This window comes from Theropithecus gelada, chromosome 2, assembly GCF_003255815.1.
Source record: "Theropithecus gelada isolate Dixy chromosome 2, Tgel_1.0, whole genome shotgun sequence".
Taxonomy (NCBI): domain Eukaryota; kingdom Metazoa; phylum Chordata; class Mammalia; order Primates; family Cercopithecidae; genus Theropithecus; species Theropithecus gelada.
Window position 1 is genome coordinate 119,221,324 of NC_037669.1, and position 19,665 is coordinate 119,240,988.

The 19,665-nt window shown below is 38.1% G+C and overlaps 1 protein-coding gene and 1 non-coding gene across 2 annotated transcripts in view; one reads left to right on the forward strand and one right to left on the reverse strand.

Moving 5' to 3' along the window:
• Positions 1 to 19,665, forward strand: part of PLD1 (phospholipase D1) — a 167,113-nt gene that overhangs the window by 73,890 nt on the left and 73,558 nt on the right. Inside the window, exons 13-17 of the mRNA XM_025377614.1 lie at positions 4,248 to 4,358; positions 8,107 to 8,307; positions 9,332 to 9,545; positions 10,123 to 10,236; positions 19,450 to 19,578. Of these exons, the coding sequence (XP_025233399.1) occupies positions 4,248 to 4,358; positions 8,107 to 8,307; positions 9,332 to 9,545; positions 10,123 to 10,236; positions 19,450 to 19,578 (769 nt within the window). The remainder of the gene's footprint in view (positions 1 to 4,247; positions 4,359 to 8,106; positions 8,308 to 9,331; positions 9,546 to 10,122; positions 10,237 to 19,449; positions 19,579 to 19,665) is intronic.
• LOC112619958 lies at positions 3,369 to 3,472 on the reverse strand. Its single transcript, XR_003118429.1, has one exon. It is a non-coding gene; the product is annotated as a small nucleolar RNA U13 (small nucleolar RNA).

Consider the following 19,665-nt stretch of genomic DNA (forward strand, 5'->3'; position numbering starts at 1 on the left):
TGGCTATTTTTTAAGAAAAAAATACAATATTTTATTTATATGGTTAATAACCAAGTTGAACTTTTCCTATTTCTTTGGCCTTCTGATCTGCAATGCCATCACTTAAAATAAAAGCCAATCTTGAGAGGCAGACTGTTCACAACTCAAAGAAATCAGCATCTCAGGGCTTTCCACAGTTCTGCACTTGCTATACTAAGAGGTGAGATAAGCTGCATCACAGTTATGGCAACCAAATCCCCACACGCAGTTTTGTGTATCTCAACCTTAGAAACTTGTGATATTTCCTATAAAACTTAGACTAATGGGAGAATTTGTCTTCAGGTTGATTTCCTTCTGTCCTGGATCACAAGGCACAATGTAGAGTTGCAGTCAGTGATCAATAAAAGGGAAAGTTGTCCAGGACTGAGAAATGACAGGAATAATCACATCTCTACACAGATTCTTATCACATCTCTACACAGAGTCTTATCAAAGTGGTGGGCTACAGTGGCTTGCAGGGAAGGTATCTTCAGCTTCAACAATGAGCTTCAAACAAAATTGATGTGTCGGACCCCGTCTCTACTAAAAATACAAAAAATTAGCTGCGTGTGGTAGCGGGCGCCTGTAATCCCAGCTACTCGAGAGGCTGAGACAGAAGAATGGCGAGAACCCGGGCTGGGTTCTAAAGTTAGTTTCTGAGTTAAATATGTACATGCTGTAACTTCCCTGTTGTTAGAAAAAAAGGCACATGAGCTTTTGTGCTCTTATATCCCAATGTTGCCTGCTTTTAAACGGTGAGGAAATGATTTCTTTATACCCTTTACTTTCCATTTTCTTAATATATTATACCCCTTGGGGAAGTCCTTGGCAAGTGACAAAAACATTAGTGAGCATCCTGGGTTAGGGAGTGGGGTGGGCTAAACTGTCTTCAGGCAGTGGACAGACTTGGCTCATTTAGAAAATATTTTCACTCTGCTACCTTGAGCAATCGGAGGAAAAGCTGGCTAAGAAACAAAGTCACTGATTGCCACTATAAAAATGTTCTTTTCATTGTCTTCCCATGTATTTTGAATATCTAAGGCGCCTAAAAATTTCTACTGTTTATAGTGTTATGTCTGCTCTACTTGACAAAAAACTAATTAGAAAAGAGGACAGAACTTTCACCTTTAAAAATTCATGTTTTATGAAATGTATTCTCTGGAAACTTTGGGTCAGCTGAGTTCACCAGAGATAAGAAACACTGCATTGCATAGGCAACTCCAGGCCATCTGTTTTTCTACTTCTCCTATTAATCATTTCTGTCCCTTTCTCTAAGCAAAAAATAATTTCCCCAAGGGTATTAAAAGGCAGTAGGCACTAAAGCATGGGATGTTTTGAAAGTGTATTTTTTAAATTGCAGAATTAACATCATCAGGTTTTTCTTTCCTTTGGCTTTCATTTTGTAGAAATATTTCTCACATTTTGTATAAGCCTGCACTGTAACAACCTGGAAAATGCCTTCATCCCCAAGGAATGATTCATTCTCCTTTGCCCTTTATGGCTAGAGTTTATAATAGTCAATACCTTGACCAAAAGAAGAAGAATGCATTGTTTTATTATCACAGGAATATTGTCACTAATTAAATGTTTATTGTGGCTATAGGTGTAGGTAAATATAAACCACATAAAAATGAACTTTCTATATTTGATTACTTCCTTTTTAGTCATTTGTCTTTAAGCTAAAAAGACAAGTCTCTACCCTATTTCCTTTGGAATTATTTCAATGAGAAAAGACATAGTATAGAAGAAAATGTCAGGTATTAATAAATGGAGAGTAGTAATATAATCCATTAGTGCTAATATCTCTATTATTTCAAAAATCCATTAGTTATGCAGGTAAGTGGAAAACTGTAGGATTCAGGCCAAGTTACTAATTTGCAACTACTATTCTTCATGAGTAATAATGTCTTAAGCCTAAGAAACAGAATTTCATCTGCTTAAAATAAATGGATCATGATGAAAAATGTCAGGTGTAATGTTCTACAATTTAGGTTGAAATTTTGGGTTTTACTCTTTGTATTATATCTTTTAGTGAGAGGCTTTTTTTGGTAACCGTTATTCAGTGCTGAATTCTAAAATATTCAAATACCAAAAATAGACCTGAACAGGAGAGGAGAAAAATAAAATAATTTTGTAATTTTCCTTTAGAGCCCTTCATCAGTGGTTCATGACAGAGCAGTCTCTGGCCAGACCATTAAAATTAATCTGTTCACCTTTTGCTACACTTTCACTCTTTGCTGAAATATGTATCTATATTCTTGATTGTAATAGTACTTGCATAATTGTAATAGGTAACTAGCAAGTGCTAGAAGCCAGCTGTTAACCAGAGAAATAGAATGACATATATATTCTTTTTGATCCTGCTTTTTTTAGAGCAAAAATGAGTCTTCTCCTAGTACTCAAATCTTGTTCACGCACACTGGAATGTAAATCTAGTGTGCACCTCAGAAATACATATGCCGTTAAGATATTACTAACACCACGAAAGACAGAATGTTAGTATTTTGAAGTAATGTTAGTATTTTGAAGTAAATTCCTTATTATAAGGAATTTAGGGTTCAAAACATGCTTTTTAGTACTGGCAGAACAATATTATGGAAATGTTTATGTGTTTGGTTTGCTCTTAAGATTTTATATCCTGTGATCTAGAACCTAAAAATATTAACTCCTATGTTATATCAGATTGTATAGCATTGCAAAAGTTTTTAGTTCTTGTAAAAGAACTAAATTGTATAGTTTTGCAAAAGTTTTTAGTTCTTGTAAAGTAGGTGCGTTCAACCCAGTAAGATATCTTTAAAGATTTTTATTCAAATTTCCCTTATAAACAATGACTAATCACCATGGAGTATTACTTTAAACTGTAACAAAATTATTTTTTCATTATGGTTTATTAGATACGCCTGCATCTGTAATATTCTAGAAAGTATTATGGAAAAATTATTGCCTTAATTCTCTAGGATATTAAATGTCAGGTGTCATTTAGATATGTAATCTAGTATGTATGCAAAATGTTTCAGAATGCTTTCAGAGCGACTGGGTACAAACAATGCAAATTGAAATGGTGCAAACTGTACAAAAATAAGGAGAATTCAGGACTAAAAAGTAAAAAAAGGGATCCACAAGGTGGGGGTGAATAAGCCAGTTTCCTGGAGGTAATACATTCTGAACTGTACATCGGAGGGGGATCCATGAGTGGGCAAGCAGCAGGAGAGGAGCATTCCAGTGAGGGGCAGTTTAGCCTGGCCTGAAAGCCTGTCACCAACCAGAACTAGAATGGAAAATCCCAGTGCTTTTCTATACTATTAGCTATCGGACCTGGTCTTTTGGTTTTTGTTTAAATATTTTTTTCAGATGAGATGGGTAATGTGCAGACGTCCTAAGAAGATTTGAGTGTGGCACATCTCACACTTGTGAGTGAACACACAATCATCACGCTCATGAACTACAAAAGAATTGGACATTGTCTTTTTAATGATTAATATTACTAAATAATTGTATTATTTGTATAACATGTTAGCATCTACAAGGCACTTTTGATTTAATTTGACTCAATTAAATAGGCCACAGTGGCCTTGTCTATTTTCTTTTAGATCCAAGGTCTAAGGAAGGATGGATCAATTTAATTTGAGTGTCCATTTTATACTAAAGTTTTCAATGTTTTGGATCTTTAATCAATTATTGATTCTTTCTTGATATGACAAGTTGTAAGAATGGAAGGGAAATAGATTTTTATTTTTAATATTTGTGTCTCAATATACACACTTATGTGGCACTTCCTTGTATTGCCTTTTTTATTAAAATTTTATCTTATTTGTTTATAAAAGAAGTTAGAAAGTACAGTGCAGGCTAGGTGCGGTGGCTCATGCCTGTAATCCCAGCACTTTGAGAGGCCGAGGCGGGTGGAACACTTGAGGTCAGGAATTTGAGAACAGCCTGGCCAACATGGCGAAATCCCTTCTACTAAAAATACAAAAATTAACTGGGTGTGGTGGCACACGCCTGTAATCCCAGCTACTCAGCAGGCGGAGGCATGAGAATTGCTTGAACCTGGGAGGTGGAGGTTGTGGTGAGCCGAGATTGCACCAGTGCACTCCAGGCTGGGTGACAGAGACTCTGTTTCAAAAAAAGAAAGAAAGAAAGAAAGAAAGTACAGTGCAAAGGATAAAGAAAATGAATTGTAACTTCCCTCCAGAGATACTCATTCCTCCATCTGTTTTCTCTTGTGACAGCAACAAGGGGTGAGGATCTTCATAATGCTCTACAAAGAGGTGGAACTCGCTCTTGGCATCAATAGTGAATACACCAAGAGGACGCTGATGCGTCTACACCCCAACATAAAGGTATTCAGGTTCATCTTGATAACCAATGTTTCTTTATTATTCTATAGGATTTTTTCAGATATGTTTTGTTCTGGGCAGTAATAATCTATAGAATTCCCAAATGTATATTTGATCAAATAGCATTGTGTCCTCAGAAATGCAGCAAAATACTATACTTTCTTATCTTCCCTACATTGATGGAGGTAAGCAGACCTCATATTTCTGCTTCTCTGACTCTGATAACTGAAAGTGAGAGTTTAGACAAGAACATGCTTCTTGCATTTGTTTTGATATTCATGAGCTCTATCAAGTTCTCACACTTGTCATTAAGTTTATCCCGGAACCTCTTAGATGTGGTCTCCCTGTGACATCCCCTGATCATTGATAGCAGCAAAGAGATCTCCTCTAGGATTTAAAATGTCTTTAAAAAAAAATCAATGGCACCTAGTATAAAATACTAATAAAGTAAATAAACATGAAAAACAATTTGAAATAGTTATTTAATATTTTGCCAAATACCTAAAACCTATCAATAAATATAACCCAGTCATTGAGGTACATCAAGACATAATGAATGAATAAACCTCCAGCAGGCTTAAAACATGTAACAATTGTATGTTTCACTTGGTCAGAAAAAATGAAAGTGTTTTCTCCCAGAGAATGATTTATTAGGTTGCATAATTTATATATATTATTTATTCATTCACCAAATTTCTATCAAGTACCCACTAAAGATGTAATTTTGCAACACCAACAACTGTGAGGAAAGAGCTGTTAAAGGAGCAGAGATTTGTATGTTACTGAAGTTAAACTGGTATAAATTCAAATTAGAATGTTACAACTTTAGGATGTTACATTTAACTGCAAAGAAAATAGCAATCCAATATATCACTATTTAACAAAAAGAAATGAGAAAGGAATTTATACATGTCACTACAAAAAAATCAACCAAACAAAATAGAAGACAGTAATGCAGGAAATGAGAGACAAAAAAGCTATAAGGCATGTAGAGAATAGTAGCAAAAGTACAGAAGTATCTTACAAATAATTACTTTAAATGTAAACGGATTGACCCCTCTAATCAAAAAACAGAGATTGGTAGATTGGATTTTAAGAAAACATGATCCAACTATATGGTATCTACAAGAGACTCACTCTAGATGCAAAGACACAAGTAGGTTGAAAATGAAAGAATGGAAAGGATATTTCACACACATAGTAAACAAAAAAGAGCAGGAGTGGCTAAACTAGTATCAGACAAAATAGACTTTAAATCAAAACATGATTACAAGAGACAAAGAAGGACATTATATATTAATAAAAGGTTCAATACAGCAAGATATAAAAATTATACACATTTATGTACCTAATAACAGATCATCAAAATACATGAAGCAAAAACGGACAGAATTGAAGGGAGAAAAACACAGTCTGTGGTAATAGTTGGAGACTTCAACATTTCACTCTCAGTAACGGTTAGAGCAACCAGACAGAATTTAAGTAAGAAAATAGAGGACTTGAACACACAGTAAACCAGCTGGATCCAGTGGACATACAGAACATTCTAGCCAACAACAGCAGGATACACATTCTTCTCAAGTGCACATGGGGCATTTTCCAGGATCATCTGTTAGGCCCCAAAGTAAGTCCTAATAGATTTTAAAAGGTAGATAAAATCTGTCTGACCACAACAAGATAGTGTTAGAAATTAATAACAGAAGGACAGCTAGAACATTCAGAAATTCATAGAAATTAAATAACACACTGTTAAACAAGCAATGGATCAAAGGAAAAATCACAAGGGAATGAGAAAATACTTAGAGACAAATGAAAATGAAACAACATACCAAAATTACGGGACACAGAGAAAGCAGTGCAAAGGGGGAAATTTACAGCTATACTTGCAAAAAGAAGAAAGATCTCAAAACAACAACCTAACTTTACAGTTTAAGGAACTAGAAAAAGAAGAACAAACTAAACCTAAAACTACCAGAAGGAAGGAAATAAAGATTGGAGCATGAGAAGTAAAACCAGAGGATAGAAAAATAATACAGAAAATCAATGAAACCAAGTTGGTTTTTTGAAGAGATAAAATCAACAAACCTTTAGCTTGATGGGCTAAGAAAAAAAAAAAGACTCAAGTTACTAAAATCAGAAATGAAAGTAGAGACATTACTACCAATTCTACAGAAATAAAAATGATTCTAAGGGATTACTGCAAGCAATTGCATACCAATACATTGGATAACCTAGAGCAGATGTGCAAGTTCCTAGAAATATGAAACCTACCGAGACTAAATCATGAAGAAATAGAAAATCTTAATAGACCTTTAACTAGTTAGGAGATTGATCAGTAATTAAAAATCTCCCCCAGATGAAAAGCTAGGGACCTGATGGCTTCACTGGTGAATTCTACCAAACATTTAATGAGGAATTACCACCAATCTTTCTCAAGCTTTTTCAAAAATTGAGGAGGAGAGAAGAGTCCCTAACTCATTACCCTGATACCACTGGATTGTACACTTAAAAATGGTTAAGATGGTAAATTTTATGTTATGTTTATTTTACTACAATGTTTTAAAAAAGTGTTATTAAGAAAACAGTAAGGCCAGGTATGGTGGCTCATGCGTATAGTCCTAGCACTTTGGGAAGCTGAGGTAAGAGGGTGGCTGGAGGCCAGGAGTTCAAAACCAGCATCGGCAACATAACAAGACACCCATATCTACAAAAAACAAAAAGATTAGCCAGGCATGGTGGTACACGCTTGTAGTCCCAGCTACTCAGGAGGCTGAGGCAGAAGGATCATTTGAGCTCAGGAGTTCAAGGCTGCAGTGAGCTATGATCACGCATCTATACTCCAGCCTCAGTGAGAGTGACAGTCTGTAAAAGAAAGAAAAAGGAGAGAGAGAGAGAGAGAGAGGAAGGAAGGAAGGAAGGAAGGAAGGAAGGAAGGAAGGAGGGAAGGAAGAAGAGAGAACGAAGAGAGAAAGAAAAAGAGAGAAAGGAAAGAAAGAGAAAGAAAGAAAAAGAAAAGAAAGAAAGAAAGAGAAAGAAAGAAAGAAAGGAGGAAAGAAAGAAAGGGAAGGAAGAAAGGGAAGGAAGGAAGGAAGGGAAGGAAGGAAGGAAGGAAGGAAGGAAAGGAAGGAAGGAAAGGAAGGAAGGAAAGAAAAAAGTAGTTGCCAAAGCTTTTGTCATCTTTTTACCTTAACGCAAATGAAAATAAGAAGTCAGACTGGGATAATTTTGAAAGCAAGAGGTTATTAACTAACTACTCAAGGTACCTTTTAAATAAAGAACTGCCAAAATATCTATATGCCTATATTCATATGCTTAGTATTTCAATTCAACAACTGATAAAATATCAATATAATGCATTACAAATTTTTCCAGAGATAAATAGTAGTTAAATATTTTTAGCTTTTTTTTTTTTTTCAGTACTGAGTTTAACTTAATCCTTACAGGGGGAAGGGGACCAGCTATCAAACTGAGCTGACTGTTTTCTAATGTATTGCCAGACCTCAAGCTAAATGGCGGCTGCCCCAAAATATAGTATATGGACATGGGGGTTTGAAAAGAAAATAGGTGTTTTTTTTTTTTTTTTTTTTTTTGCTAAATGCTGAGAATAAAATTATTTTCTTTGGTGTATACGTTGTACGGTTTGGTATTTGAATTATAGAAAATGCTTTTCAGGGAGAATGCAGTCCTATTTCATTATGACAGGAAGGACATTTTAAAAGCATATTATCAGTGGGGATTTTTCCCTCTCAAGGTGATGAGACATCCGGATCATGTGTCGTCCACCGTCTATTTGTGGGCTCACCATGAGAAGCTTGTCATCATTGACCAATCGGTGGCCTTTGTAGGAGGGATTGACCTGGCCTATGGAAGGTGGGATGACAATGAGCACAGACTCACAGATGTGGGCAGCGTGAAGCGAGTCACTTCAGGACCATCTCTGGGTTCCCTCCCAGTAAGTATATTTCACCTTTATGGAAATGTATAACACGAACGTAATTTGTATAAGTTTGTATTAATAGCATGACTGATGGATTCATTGAATAAGAGATGGTGTCTCCTTGGAGGGGAAAAGAACATTAAGTCAATCATGAGACAGACTTGGTTTCAAATACCAGCCTCTCCACCTAGCTAGCTGTAACTTAGCATTGCTGAGTCTGTTCTTCTCTTGTAAGAAAAGAAAATAGATTCAGTGGAATTTTGGCTGTCCCATATTCAGCTTTGTTTTCCATTTAAATTAAGATTTATTTTTTATTCAGAAATAAGATTGATAAACAAAAATATATGGCAGTTGAGATTTAGGTATTAAAAAGCCTTAAGTATCTGCCACAGTTTTTGGAAAGTTCCTACTTAAAGATACACAGAAACAGGATAGGTCAGTCTGGGGTCATTTAGAGGGAATTTGAGCCAGAAGTGAATAACTTCCCAAAGTGCCTTTTTAAATAGAGCTGCCAAAATATCTATATGTGTATATCAATCTGCTTGCTGTTTCAACTGAATGACTGCCAGAATATGAATACACTTATTAAAAAATTTGATGGGCTTCATCTTATTTACTGCTGGAAATGTTGGTGACTCATTTATGCAGAAATAGCAATTTAGTGCATAGGGAACAGGAAAAATGATTGACAGAGGAAGCCTTGCTTACTTAATGTTTATCAGAGGAACAAGTTCAGGAGTTCAACAGTGAATGTAACCCATGTAATTGTATTTGAGATTAAAAGTTTAATTGGAGTGAAATTTCAAGAATTTGACCTACTGAAAGAAGAGCCAGAGCAGAACTCCTGCTATTCCTTTGGTAGTTTTTAAACAGTTCACAAGAATCCACCACTACCCTGTGGCTGACCTCAGACATTATTGCATATCTATTACAGAACCTCCATCATTCGTAAACTTTATACTTAGCTCTACTTGAATTAAAGAACCACATTGCAGCATGTCTTATGCAGTGTCTTTGTTTACAAAAATAATTTTCTCAGCCTGCCGCAACAGAGTCTATGGAATCCTTAAGCCTCAAAGATAAAAATGAGCCTGATCAAAACCTGCCCATCCGGAATAGTGTTGATGATGTGGATTCAAAACCGAAAGGAATAGGAAAGCCAAGAAAGTTCTCCAAATTTAGTCTCTACAGGCAGCTCCACAGGCACCACCTGCACAACGCAGATAGCATCAGCAGCATTGACAGCACCTCCAGTAAGTCATGGCCTTTGCTAGAATTTATCTTAACTACCCACTGTTCTTCCATAGCCGGACACTACATACCTGTTTTTAAAATCTGTCTTTCTGTAATGGAGTAGAATGAGCAATGTTGAGAGGTCACTATATCATTCTATTCAACCTCATGCCATTTTGTGGCTTTGTTTGCCTTATTTTAGAGCAGATTTATTGTTTTATCCACACAAAAGTCATAACGACCACGATTACTGCTTCTAATGGTAGCAGAACGACAAAGGGTTTCTAAAATACACCAAGCCATAAAGGAAAAAGGTATTAGATGTACTTTATAAACTTTTCTTAGAAGAAATTACATTTATCTTCCTATCCAGAAACATATCAAGCTTATCTCTTCAAGCATCAGACTTTCTACATCTTGTAAATTTACTATTCCTTTGAAATCCATTGTAAAACCCTACAATTTTCTGTTGCACAGAATCTTATAACTGATGTTATAGCCCTGTCTGGTTTTTAAAATGATCAACCTTGCTTTCCAGTTTAGAAAATTTGATATCTGTATTTCTTTGTAAAAAAAAAAAATTCTCAATTTCTCTAGGTTGTTTTAATCACTATAGAAGTCATCACAATTTAATCCATGGTTTAAAACCCCACTTCAAACTCTTTCGCCCATCCAGTGAGTCTGAGCAAGGACTCACTAGACCTAATGCTGGTAAGTGATTTGTGAAGTGGCAGAACTCCCTTAGGCTTGAGCTTTGGTTGTGCTGTCTGCTGCATGGGCATAGTGAATGTGTTTCCAGATTGGCTTTCTGTTTGCAGTTTTGTTGCTACATATATTATTGAGAGTCTGCTCTATGCAAAGCATCCTGTAGTATCCAAGATCCCTACTCCCTAAGAACTTATAGCACCAAAGACAAAACAGACCTAATAAGAGAAAATGCATGGCACATGCAATTCAATAGTGTTGTGGACGTTCTATGGAAGGTGGAAGGAATTCCCCTCTGATGGTCCAACAAGACTTTTTGAGGAGGAGACATTTGGGTTAGGCCTGGAAGTAATTGGGGTAGGTGATAGGAAGTCATTGCAAGTGAGGGAGGTGAGTTGAGCAAAGGTGCTGGAATGGGAAAGCAGCAACTGTTTTCAGATCATGTAAAATGCATTATTTGGCCAAGATGCAGTTTTTGATATAAGACTAGGAAGATATATGACATTCGCATTTGGGAGTTGGAATTTTATTCAGTTAATTTTTTTTTTTTTTGAGATAGAGTCTTGCTCTGTCACCCAGGCTGCAGTGCAGTAGGGCCATCTCGGCTCACTGCAACCTCTGCCTCCCGGGTTTTAGCGATTCTCCTGCTTCAGCCTCCTGAGTAATCCCTAGCTGGGATTACAGATGGGCATGACTGTGCCTGGCTAATTTTTGTACTTTTAGTAGAGATGGGGTTTTGCCATGTTGGCCAGGCTTGTGTTGAACCCCTGACCTCAAGCAATCCTCCCACCTCGGCCTCCCAAAGTGCTGGGATTACAGGTGTGAGCCACCGCACCTGGTCAGTTAAAAATCCTGAAGGCCTTTGGGTGGATGTGTTGTGTCATGCTATATGAATTTTCAGAAATCACAATCTGATAGCTGTTGGTAAGAAGATACTCCAGATACTTGAGGAATTAATGAATGATTAATGAGTTTCACTTGTGGTAGGAATAAAGAAGGATTTGGCCACTGGTCAGATATGGAGATAAGTAATCATAATAAATGACGCTAGTAAAATCATAGGCTAAAATTTATTTTATGCAGACTGTATCCATCACTGCCCTGAGAACTTGCAGTGCTTAGTAGTAATATTGTCATCTTCTTTTTACAGATGAAGACATTCAGGGTTAGAGATGATACATGTCATGCCCAGTGGAGTTCCAATTTATCATCCTCCCAGTGCCCATGATTAAGACTTGTGATTTAGCAGAAATGAAGATCACTATGTTATACTTTTTTGGCTAGAACCTAAGGCCAGGGCTCTCATGTACTGTTTAGCAGATGAGAGTTACAGTCTAGCACACATGCCTGAATGTGAGTCACTTGTGGCTTGCAGGTGCTAATGAACCAGAAAACTTATGCTGGACTTTGAGTAGGGATTCCCAGCATTCTTTCACCTAGGGCAGGGGTGTCCAATCTTTTGGCTTCCCTGGGCCACATTGGAAGAAGAATTGTCTTGGGCCACACATAAAATATACTAACACTAATGATAGCTGATGAGCTAAAAAAAAGTTGCAAAAAAATTATAATGTTTTAAGAAAGTTGGTGAATTTGTGTTGGGCCACATTCAAAGCCATCCCGGGCTGCATGTGGCCCACAGGCTGTGGGTTGGACAAGTTTGGTCCAGCTACCCTGCATTTTAAAAAATGCAGTAATCAACTACACACAATGAACTAAAACTTCAATGTAACTGTTAAATAAATTTATGTTTTATAAATCATAACAGCATCAATATACATTTAAAAATGGAGAAGAGGCCAGGGACGGTGACTCACACCTGTAATCCCAGCACTTTGGGAGGCGGAGGCAGGAGGATTGCTTGAGCCCAGGAATTCAAGACCATCTTGGGCAACGTAGTGAAACCCCATCTCTACAAAAAATTAGCTGAGCGTGGTGGTGTGCATCTCTCGTCCCAGCTTTTCCAGAAGCTGAGGCGGGAGAATTGCTGGAGCCTGCAAGACAGAGATTGCGGTGAGCTGAGATCATGCCACTGCACTCCAGCCTGGGTGACAGAGGGAGACCCTCTCTCACACACACAAAAATAATTTTTAAATTTTTAAAAAATAAAAATAAATGGCTCAAGCCTGTAATCCCAGCACTTTGGGAGGCCAAGACGGGTGGATCACGAGGTCAGGAGATCAAGACCATCCTGGCTAACACGGTGAAACCCGGTCTCTACTAAAAAAATACAAAAAAAAATAGCCAGGCGAGGTGGCAAGGCGCCTGTAGTCCCAGCTACTCGGGAGGCTGAGGCAGGAGAATGTCGTAAACCCAGGAGGCGGAGCTTGCGGTGAGCTGAGATCCGGCCACTGCACTCCAGCCTGGGCGACAGAGCGAGACTCCGTCTCAAAAAAAAAAATAAAAAATAAAAATGGAGAACAAATATGGGGAGACATTCTTATTTAGCATACAGCTAATACTGGATGTGTGTGTGGATTCGGGGACAACTCCCATTAATTCCTGTGCTTGACAAAGCTTCAAAGTCCTGGGAAGCAGGAGGCCTCTGCGAAATCCAGGAAGCCAGGAGTGCATGCAGTGGCAGATATTAGAGGTAAAGGGTTGGAAACAGCTCCAGGTAGTGCCTTATCATTTCAATGTGTAACTTTGCTGCTTTATTACTGAAGTTAAAAATGAAGTGGAGGAAATGAGATTGCCAACCCTGAAGATTATGGATCTGAATTATGACTGATAGTGTTGCTGACAATAGGATTGAGAGCAAGTGGAAAAGATGTGAGTGAAGTGCTGAGTCCAGTAAGTAACTCACACCTACCACAGGTTGAGAGGGGTGATATCCACAGGGATGATCTGAGACACTGATCATACATGTGTGTGGTTTTCTGTTGCTGATGAAAAGTACCCTTGACATCTATTTACAACCTCTCACTGATAAACTGAATATATGTCTAGTGCAGCATTGTTGAGAGACAAAGAGAGATAGGGAGAGAGAACAACCTAAACATCAAAGAGTAGGGAATTGGTGAAGAACATAATGAATGGTAACAAATGGTTCATCTCTTTGATGGAACTGGGCAATGATTAAAACTGTAATTGGGGATACAAAAATAAACATAGAAGATTTATTTATTTAATTAAATAAGTATTTATTGAGTTTCTATTATATACCAATCACTATTCTGGGTTCTAGAGGTGTAGTGAATAAAGCAGATGAAGTGCAGTTAACTAGTTGGGTGGTAAGGATGAGAACTGTATGTACAAATAGAGGGTCAAACACATTATATCAGGTGGTGATAATTATGGAGAATAGTTGAGCATGATAAGGGAGGAAGGGCACAGGAGAAGTTACTATTTTGTAAAGGCTGGTCGGAGAATACGTCTCTCATGAGGTTAGTTTTTAACTGACATCTAAAGGAGGAGAAGAATGAGGATAAGAAACTGTCTGAGGGAGGGTGTTTCTGACAGAAGGAATAGCAAGTATGAAAGGCCATGAGGCAGAGGGGACAGGTGTGTTCCAGGAATATGGCTGTAGTGAGGTGGGCTAGGAGAGGATGATAAGAACAGAATCAGAGAGGTAGGCCAGGGTGGATTATGTGAGGTCTTGAAGACCACTGTAAGATTTTGACCCTGTGTGAGACAGGAAGTCATCGCATGGTCTTGAGCAAAGGGTAGGCACGGGCTGACTTACATTTTCCAAGGATCATTCTTCAGAGCAGACCAGGGTGGCAAATGGTGACTGTGCAGGTTATGAATATATTTTGAGGGTCAAGCTGACAGCATTTGCTGATGAACTAGATATGAGATGTGAGAGATGGAGAGGACTCCAAATCTTTGGCCCCACTGGAAAGATGGAGTCTCCATGAACTGAGATGGTTATGGGAAGAGCGAGGAAAGTTTGAGGACAATTGCCACTGTGTCAAAATACGTTCCTGAAGGCAGCTGACAAAGGACGTTCAATGATGCTATCTTTGTTAGGAAAATGGAGCTTGAGGTGATTTATTTTTTTCCCACATTGTTGATACTGTTTTCATTTTACTTTTATAATCAAATTTAAATACAAATTTAATTTTTTAAAATGAAAACAATTCGTTTACCTCAAAAGAAAAGCCAAAGGATAGTGGGGTCCTTCTAGAGCAGTGCTTTCCAAACTCGATTCCTTGGATCCTGGAGTTTCTAAAAGGCTTTGAGGAGAACATTGAAGTAGGTGAACCCCAGGACCCTCCCACTGCTTTTGGTGCGTCTTCAACCAGAACAATCCCACTTGTATCTGTTTTAAATATTAGAGTCCTTCTGAAGTTGTTTTCAAAAAAAAAAAAAAATAAGTAAAGTTCTACTAAAAATAATGAAGGAAGTTTAAAGAGCAAGGCACTAGATTTAAATCATGTAATACCTTAAAAACTCAGGTTGCCTTATAAAACAAATTAAGCATGGAGTGACTCTTCGTTAGAAATTTAAAACTGAATATGAACTTGAGTTAATGACTTCCTTGTCCTGAGAATGCAAAGAGAGCCTCTCTGCAATATCAATTTCACTTGACTGCACATGACCATGTTGAATTGGGCTCCTATTAAACCTCCCTGGTGTCATACAGAAATCGGTGTGGAGTGAACATCGCTATAGGTTTTTAATATAGAAAAACTGCACTGAAAACGTGGTTAGGAATCATATCTGTAATATATGTTTTTCAAAATCACTCAGCCATTTTCACTTTTTTTTTCATTCAGAATTATGTTGTAAGAGGGAGAATTTTGCTTGATACTATTTTTAAAGTGTTGAATTTTATTCCTCTTATTTATTTATGTATTATACTTTAAGTTCTGGGATACATGTTTAGAACATGCAGGTTCGTTACATAGGTATACACGTGCCACGGTGGTTTGCTGCACCCATCAACCCATCATCTACATTAGGTGTTTCTCTTAATGCTATTCAGCAACTGTATGCTGATGTTTTCCTTTTAAGCAATATTAAATAGGTAAGTGAGGGAAAATTATTTTTGCAATTTAGTTGAGACAGGCTTTTCACATTTGAGTGTCTAGTCGTAAGGGATAATATTAAGCTGTTTCTAAACTGTTCTTAGGAATGCAATGGATAGGATGTATAAAATTCATCTTGTGCTGTTAAATAGCTTATTATCTAATAGGTGAGCATGAGTTTTAAATATTTTACAAACCTAATATTTTAGTCATTCATTGAGGGAAGATACTCCTACTGCAAGAGTCATCATTGATCCACAGATGACATACAGGTCTGCAAACCCTTAACAACAATTCTAAATCCCAAAAAATTTTGCAAACCAAAATATTTTTAAAAATATAACTTGTTGAGTGCCTGTATTGGAACTGGCCTCGAACATACATAGAAATTCAGTAGGTAGAGACTAAAAAGGTAGAAAAACAGGCATTTTAGGTAGATACTACATCTTAAGACACAGATATAGGAAATGCAAAAGTATTTATTTCGGCATCTCAGACCTGAGTGTAGAATGTGGTAGATACATACAGCTCTATAATCTCTCATACAAAATCTTTGGAATCAGATTTCAGAAATCATAAAGTTGTGGATTTTAGAAAGGTAATACAATACCTATACCCTCTATTATGTTACCCTCCCAGCAGCATCCAGGAAATACCTGGAATGTAGGCAAACCATTTATGTTTGTGCAACACCAAGTGGGATCAATAAAGATAATAAATAACCTCTTGTCAGTTCAGGCCAGGTTTTGCTGACCCGGGAGCTATGAAATGAGCTGTGAAAATCAGCTATGAAAAAACATTTGAATTGTTAGAACTTTTGGAGTTTTGGAATTGTGGTTAAGGGCTAATTTGTGCAGATTGAGCTGGTGGGATATATCTGTATCAGTTTACGGAGGACTTTGAAAATCAGACTGAGACATTGCACCTCTTCCATTAAATGTTGGAAAATCCCTAGGGGCAGGGAGCAATTAAGGGTGAGGCTTTATAGCATTTATAGTAGAGACACGGGGAGTCTGACAAGGTTGTGTCAGTGAGTTCAAGAACGAAGTAAATGGGAGAACCTTTTTCCAAAGGCATCATGGTCTGGGAAGCCATGGGAAGGTGGGTGGAGAAGTCCATGAAGAATAAAGGAGCCAAAGATGATTCCGAGCTTTGAGCTTGAGTTACTACACGCAGAGAGCAGAAATCTCAAGGAAAGACTTGATTTTATGGAATGATAATGATTTTAGTGTCAGACATAATTTTAAAGTTCTGGTGGGAACTAGGTAAACGATGTCAAGTGAGGCACTGGAAGTGACCTTAGATCTGGAGTCCAAAACAGAGGCCAAACTTGCAGGTGCACATTTAGAAATTGTACAGAAAAAGATGGGAGAGGCCAGGCGTGGTGGCTCACATCTGTAATCTCAGCACTTTGGGAGGCTGAGACGGGCAGATCACAAGGTCAGGAGTTCGAGACCAGCCTGGCCAACATGTGAAATCCTGTCTCTACTAAAAATACAGTAATTAGCTGGGCATGGTGGCGTGTGCCTGTAATCCCAGCTACTCGGGAGGCTGAGGCAGGATAATTGCTTCAACACTTGAACCCGGGAGGCGGAGGTTGCAGTAAGCGGAGATCATGCCACTGCACTCCAGTCTCAAAAAAAAAAAAAAAAAAAAAAAAAAAAGAGAGAGAGAGAGGAAGAAAAAAAAAGAAAAGAAAAGACAGGAGAAAGGGGAAACTTTGTTAGTGAGGAGGAGCTAGGAAAGAAGAACAAGAGGCGTAGGCTGAAGAAATGGTAGAACAATGGAGACCTGGAAGGCAAGAGATGAAAACAAAAGGAGAAAAGGAGGAGGATGTGGCAAGACCAGAGAACACCAGGCAAGGAGCAAGAAGACCCCCTTCTCATAAACTTTAGCAGCCAGAATCTGAGCCACTGGCAGAGGAGGATGCAGAAGATTGGCATGACAAATCTGTGCCAAAAGATAAGGCAGGTGCAATTATGAAATCATTTGGGAGCCAGATAGCAACCTAATGAGACCCCCTTGGATCAGCATTGTTGACATCAGAAGTCCTCTCGACCTGCTCATCCATGCTCATACAATTCTGAGCTGTTGTTTTCACAGGAACTAGTATTTGACTCTATTGCCTTAAGAGTTCATTTGTACTGAGAAGGACCCTAATTTATGTGGAGTAGTTTTTAGGCCATGGCCAAAAACAAAAGCCAATTTGAATTATGAGCAGGTTGAATTCAATTAGTACCAAGATAATTTCCTGAGACTAAGAATTTCCTTTATTTTCCTTATCATAACTAGTTGTTAGATGAAAGTTAATTTTTAAATGAGTGTATGTGTGTTTATGTAAAGCCTTAGCTTAGAGTTTTGCAACTGATGAAAGCAAATTGTATATATATTTTTTATATTTGAAATCTGAAATATTATTTATCTCATTTTTGGTCCCTTTTGTTTCTTTTCTTACCCTCTGTTTTTCTTTTTACAAAGTGCTATGTTAACAACAAAGAGCCTGTAGATGAGCAAACAGGCCTACCTGCACTTTGGCCTTTCAGTCTCATAAAGCAGGAAAATAAATAACTGGGAGAAGTCAATAGAAGTCTATTTTTAACATGATTTCATTTTGCTAATCTATGGCATTTTAAGTCATTTTTCTTTTATAGAAAATTTCAATAGCCTTTGGAAGGTTAATGATTCAGTTTGAGATAGAATATTAGCATTGTGTGTGGTGATTACATAAAAACATTTGTTCTGCACATATTTATTGATTGCCTGGATGCTTGGAGGTACTGGCAGTGAGGAGATTTGGTTCCCACTCCCAAAGAGTTTATAGACTGGTGAGGCATTGATGGAGGGCGGGAACCTGATACAATTGCGTCACAGAGTTAAAGGTGTTGGGGCAGTTGTTAATGGGATGACAGCAGTGCTAGTGACTGCGTCTTCCTTACAGGGAGCTGGGAGGTCTCTCTAGAGCAGGTGACAGCTAATGTGGCTCTTGAAGGATGATTAGGATATCAGGCCAAGAGGGAGAAAGGAGCATTTCAGGGAGAAGGAATAATGTGCCGACTACATGGAGACATGGCAGACCACGCCTGTTAAAATACAGTGAAACATGTGCTTTACATGGGGCCTGGGGTTGGGTGGGGAAAAACAAGGACTAGAAAGAGTTGGCACCAGTTTGGGAAGAGCCTTCTATGCATACTAAGCCCTTAGGACTTGAACTTCCTGTAGGCAGTATGTGAACCTTCCAGGGCTTTAAGCAAAGAGTGCCTTTTACAAAGACAGTTCTGGGACAGTGTGTTGGTGGCGGGACCAGTGCAGCCCTCTCACTGGCTACTGCAAGCAGTACCATTTATTCATTCAACACATATTTTTGCATTCAGTGTCTATTTGTTAAATGCCTCTTTTGTGCCAAGCGCTGCGTTTGTGATTTGTAATTCTGCTAATCTTTTTACTTCATTGTCTTCGTATTTAGCCTTAAGTCAATGGTCTCAGCATAGTTCTTTGTGAAATGCTACAATAGATTGCTGCTTTTGTACCTATATCATAAGCTTTCATCTGTTGTTGCCATATTTTTTATAAATGCCATCTATGATTTGAAGTATGTAAATGTTAAAGCGCAACAGATTTTAGCTGTTATCTAGGCGAAATTCTTCATTTGATGCGTAATGGACTTATGATCTAAAAAGTTGAAGCTCAGTGTCACTTAGCTAGTTAATTCCAGGGCTGGAACATGGACTATCTGTAAATTTGAAGTTCTTGCTTCAATGCAAAACAATTATGCATCAGGTGTGCACCATGTTGGTTGAGGAAAAAGAAGTGGCATGGTATCTTTATTGCCTCTGCGTCTCAGGTTTCTCCACCTCACCCCCGCCCCTCCCCCTCTACCCCCCAAAGCCCCCCAACAGCTTTACTGCTCTCTCATAGTGCCACCTTGTGAGTTCTTTATTCACAGTTAATTCTGTGATCAGTTCTTCCAGTGATCTGGTAGGTGGTGGGAATAAGTTACTCAACTGCCTGAGGTCAAATTTCATTGTTTGATGATGAATCTTGTTATAGCCCTAATTGCCCACTAAAAGTAAACTTGTAAGGACTGTAAAATGTTGTTAGCTCACAACCTCTAATACAATGGACATATGCCACCCTAGTGATGTCTTAAGAAATTAAGAAGCTTTTAGGTGTTTAATAAATGAGAGTTGAGCCTCCCTTTCTGGGATCCCCCTGAACCACAGTCCCTGAGGGGGTCTTGCTGTATTCACAGATACCGGGTCCATCCGCAGTTTACAGACAGGTGTGGGAGAGTTGCATGGGGAAACCAGATTCTGGCATGGAAAGGACTACTGCAATTTCGTCTTCAAAGACTGGGTTCAACTTGATAAACCTTTTGCTGGTGAGTATTATGATGGTGGGGTGCTGGTTATATTTTGTCTTTTACCTTTGAGCATCTCAACAAGTACACACGTGCATGATCTAAATG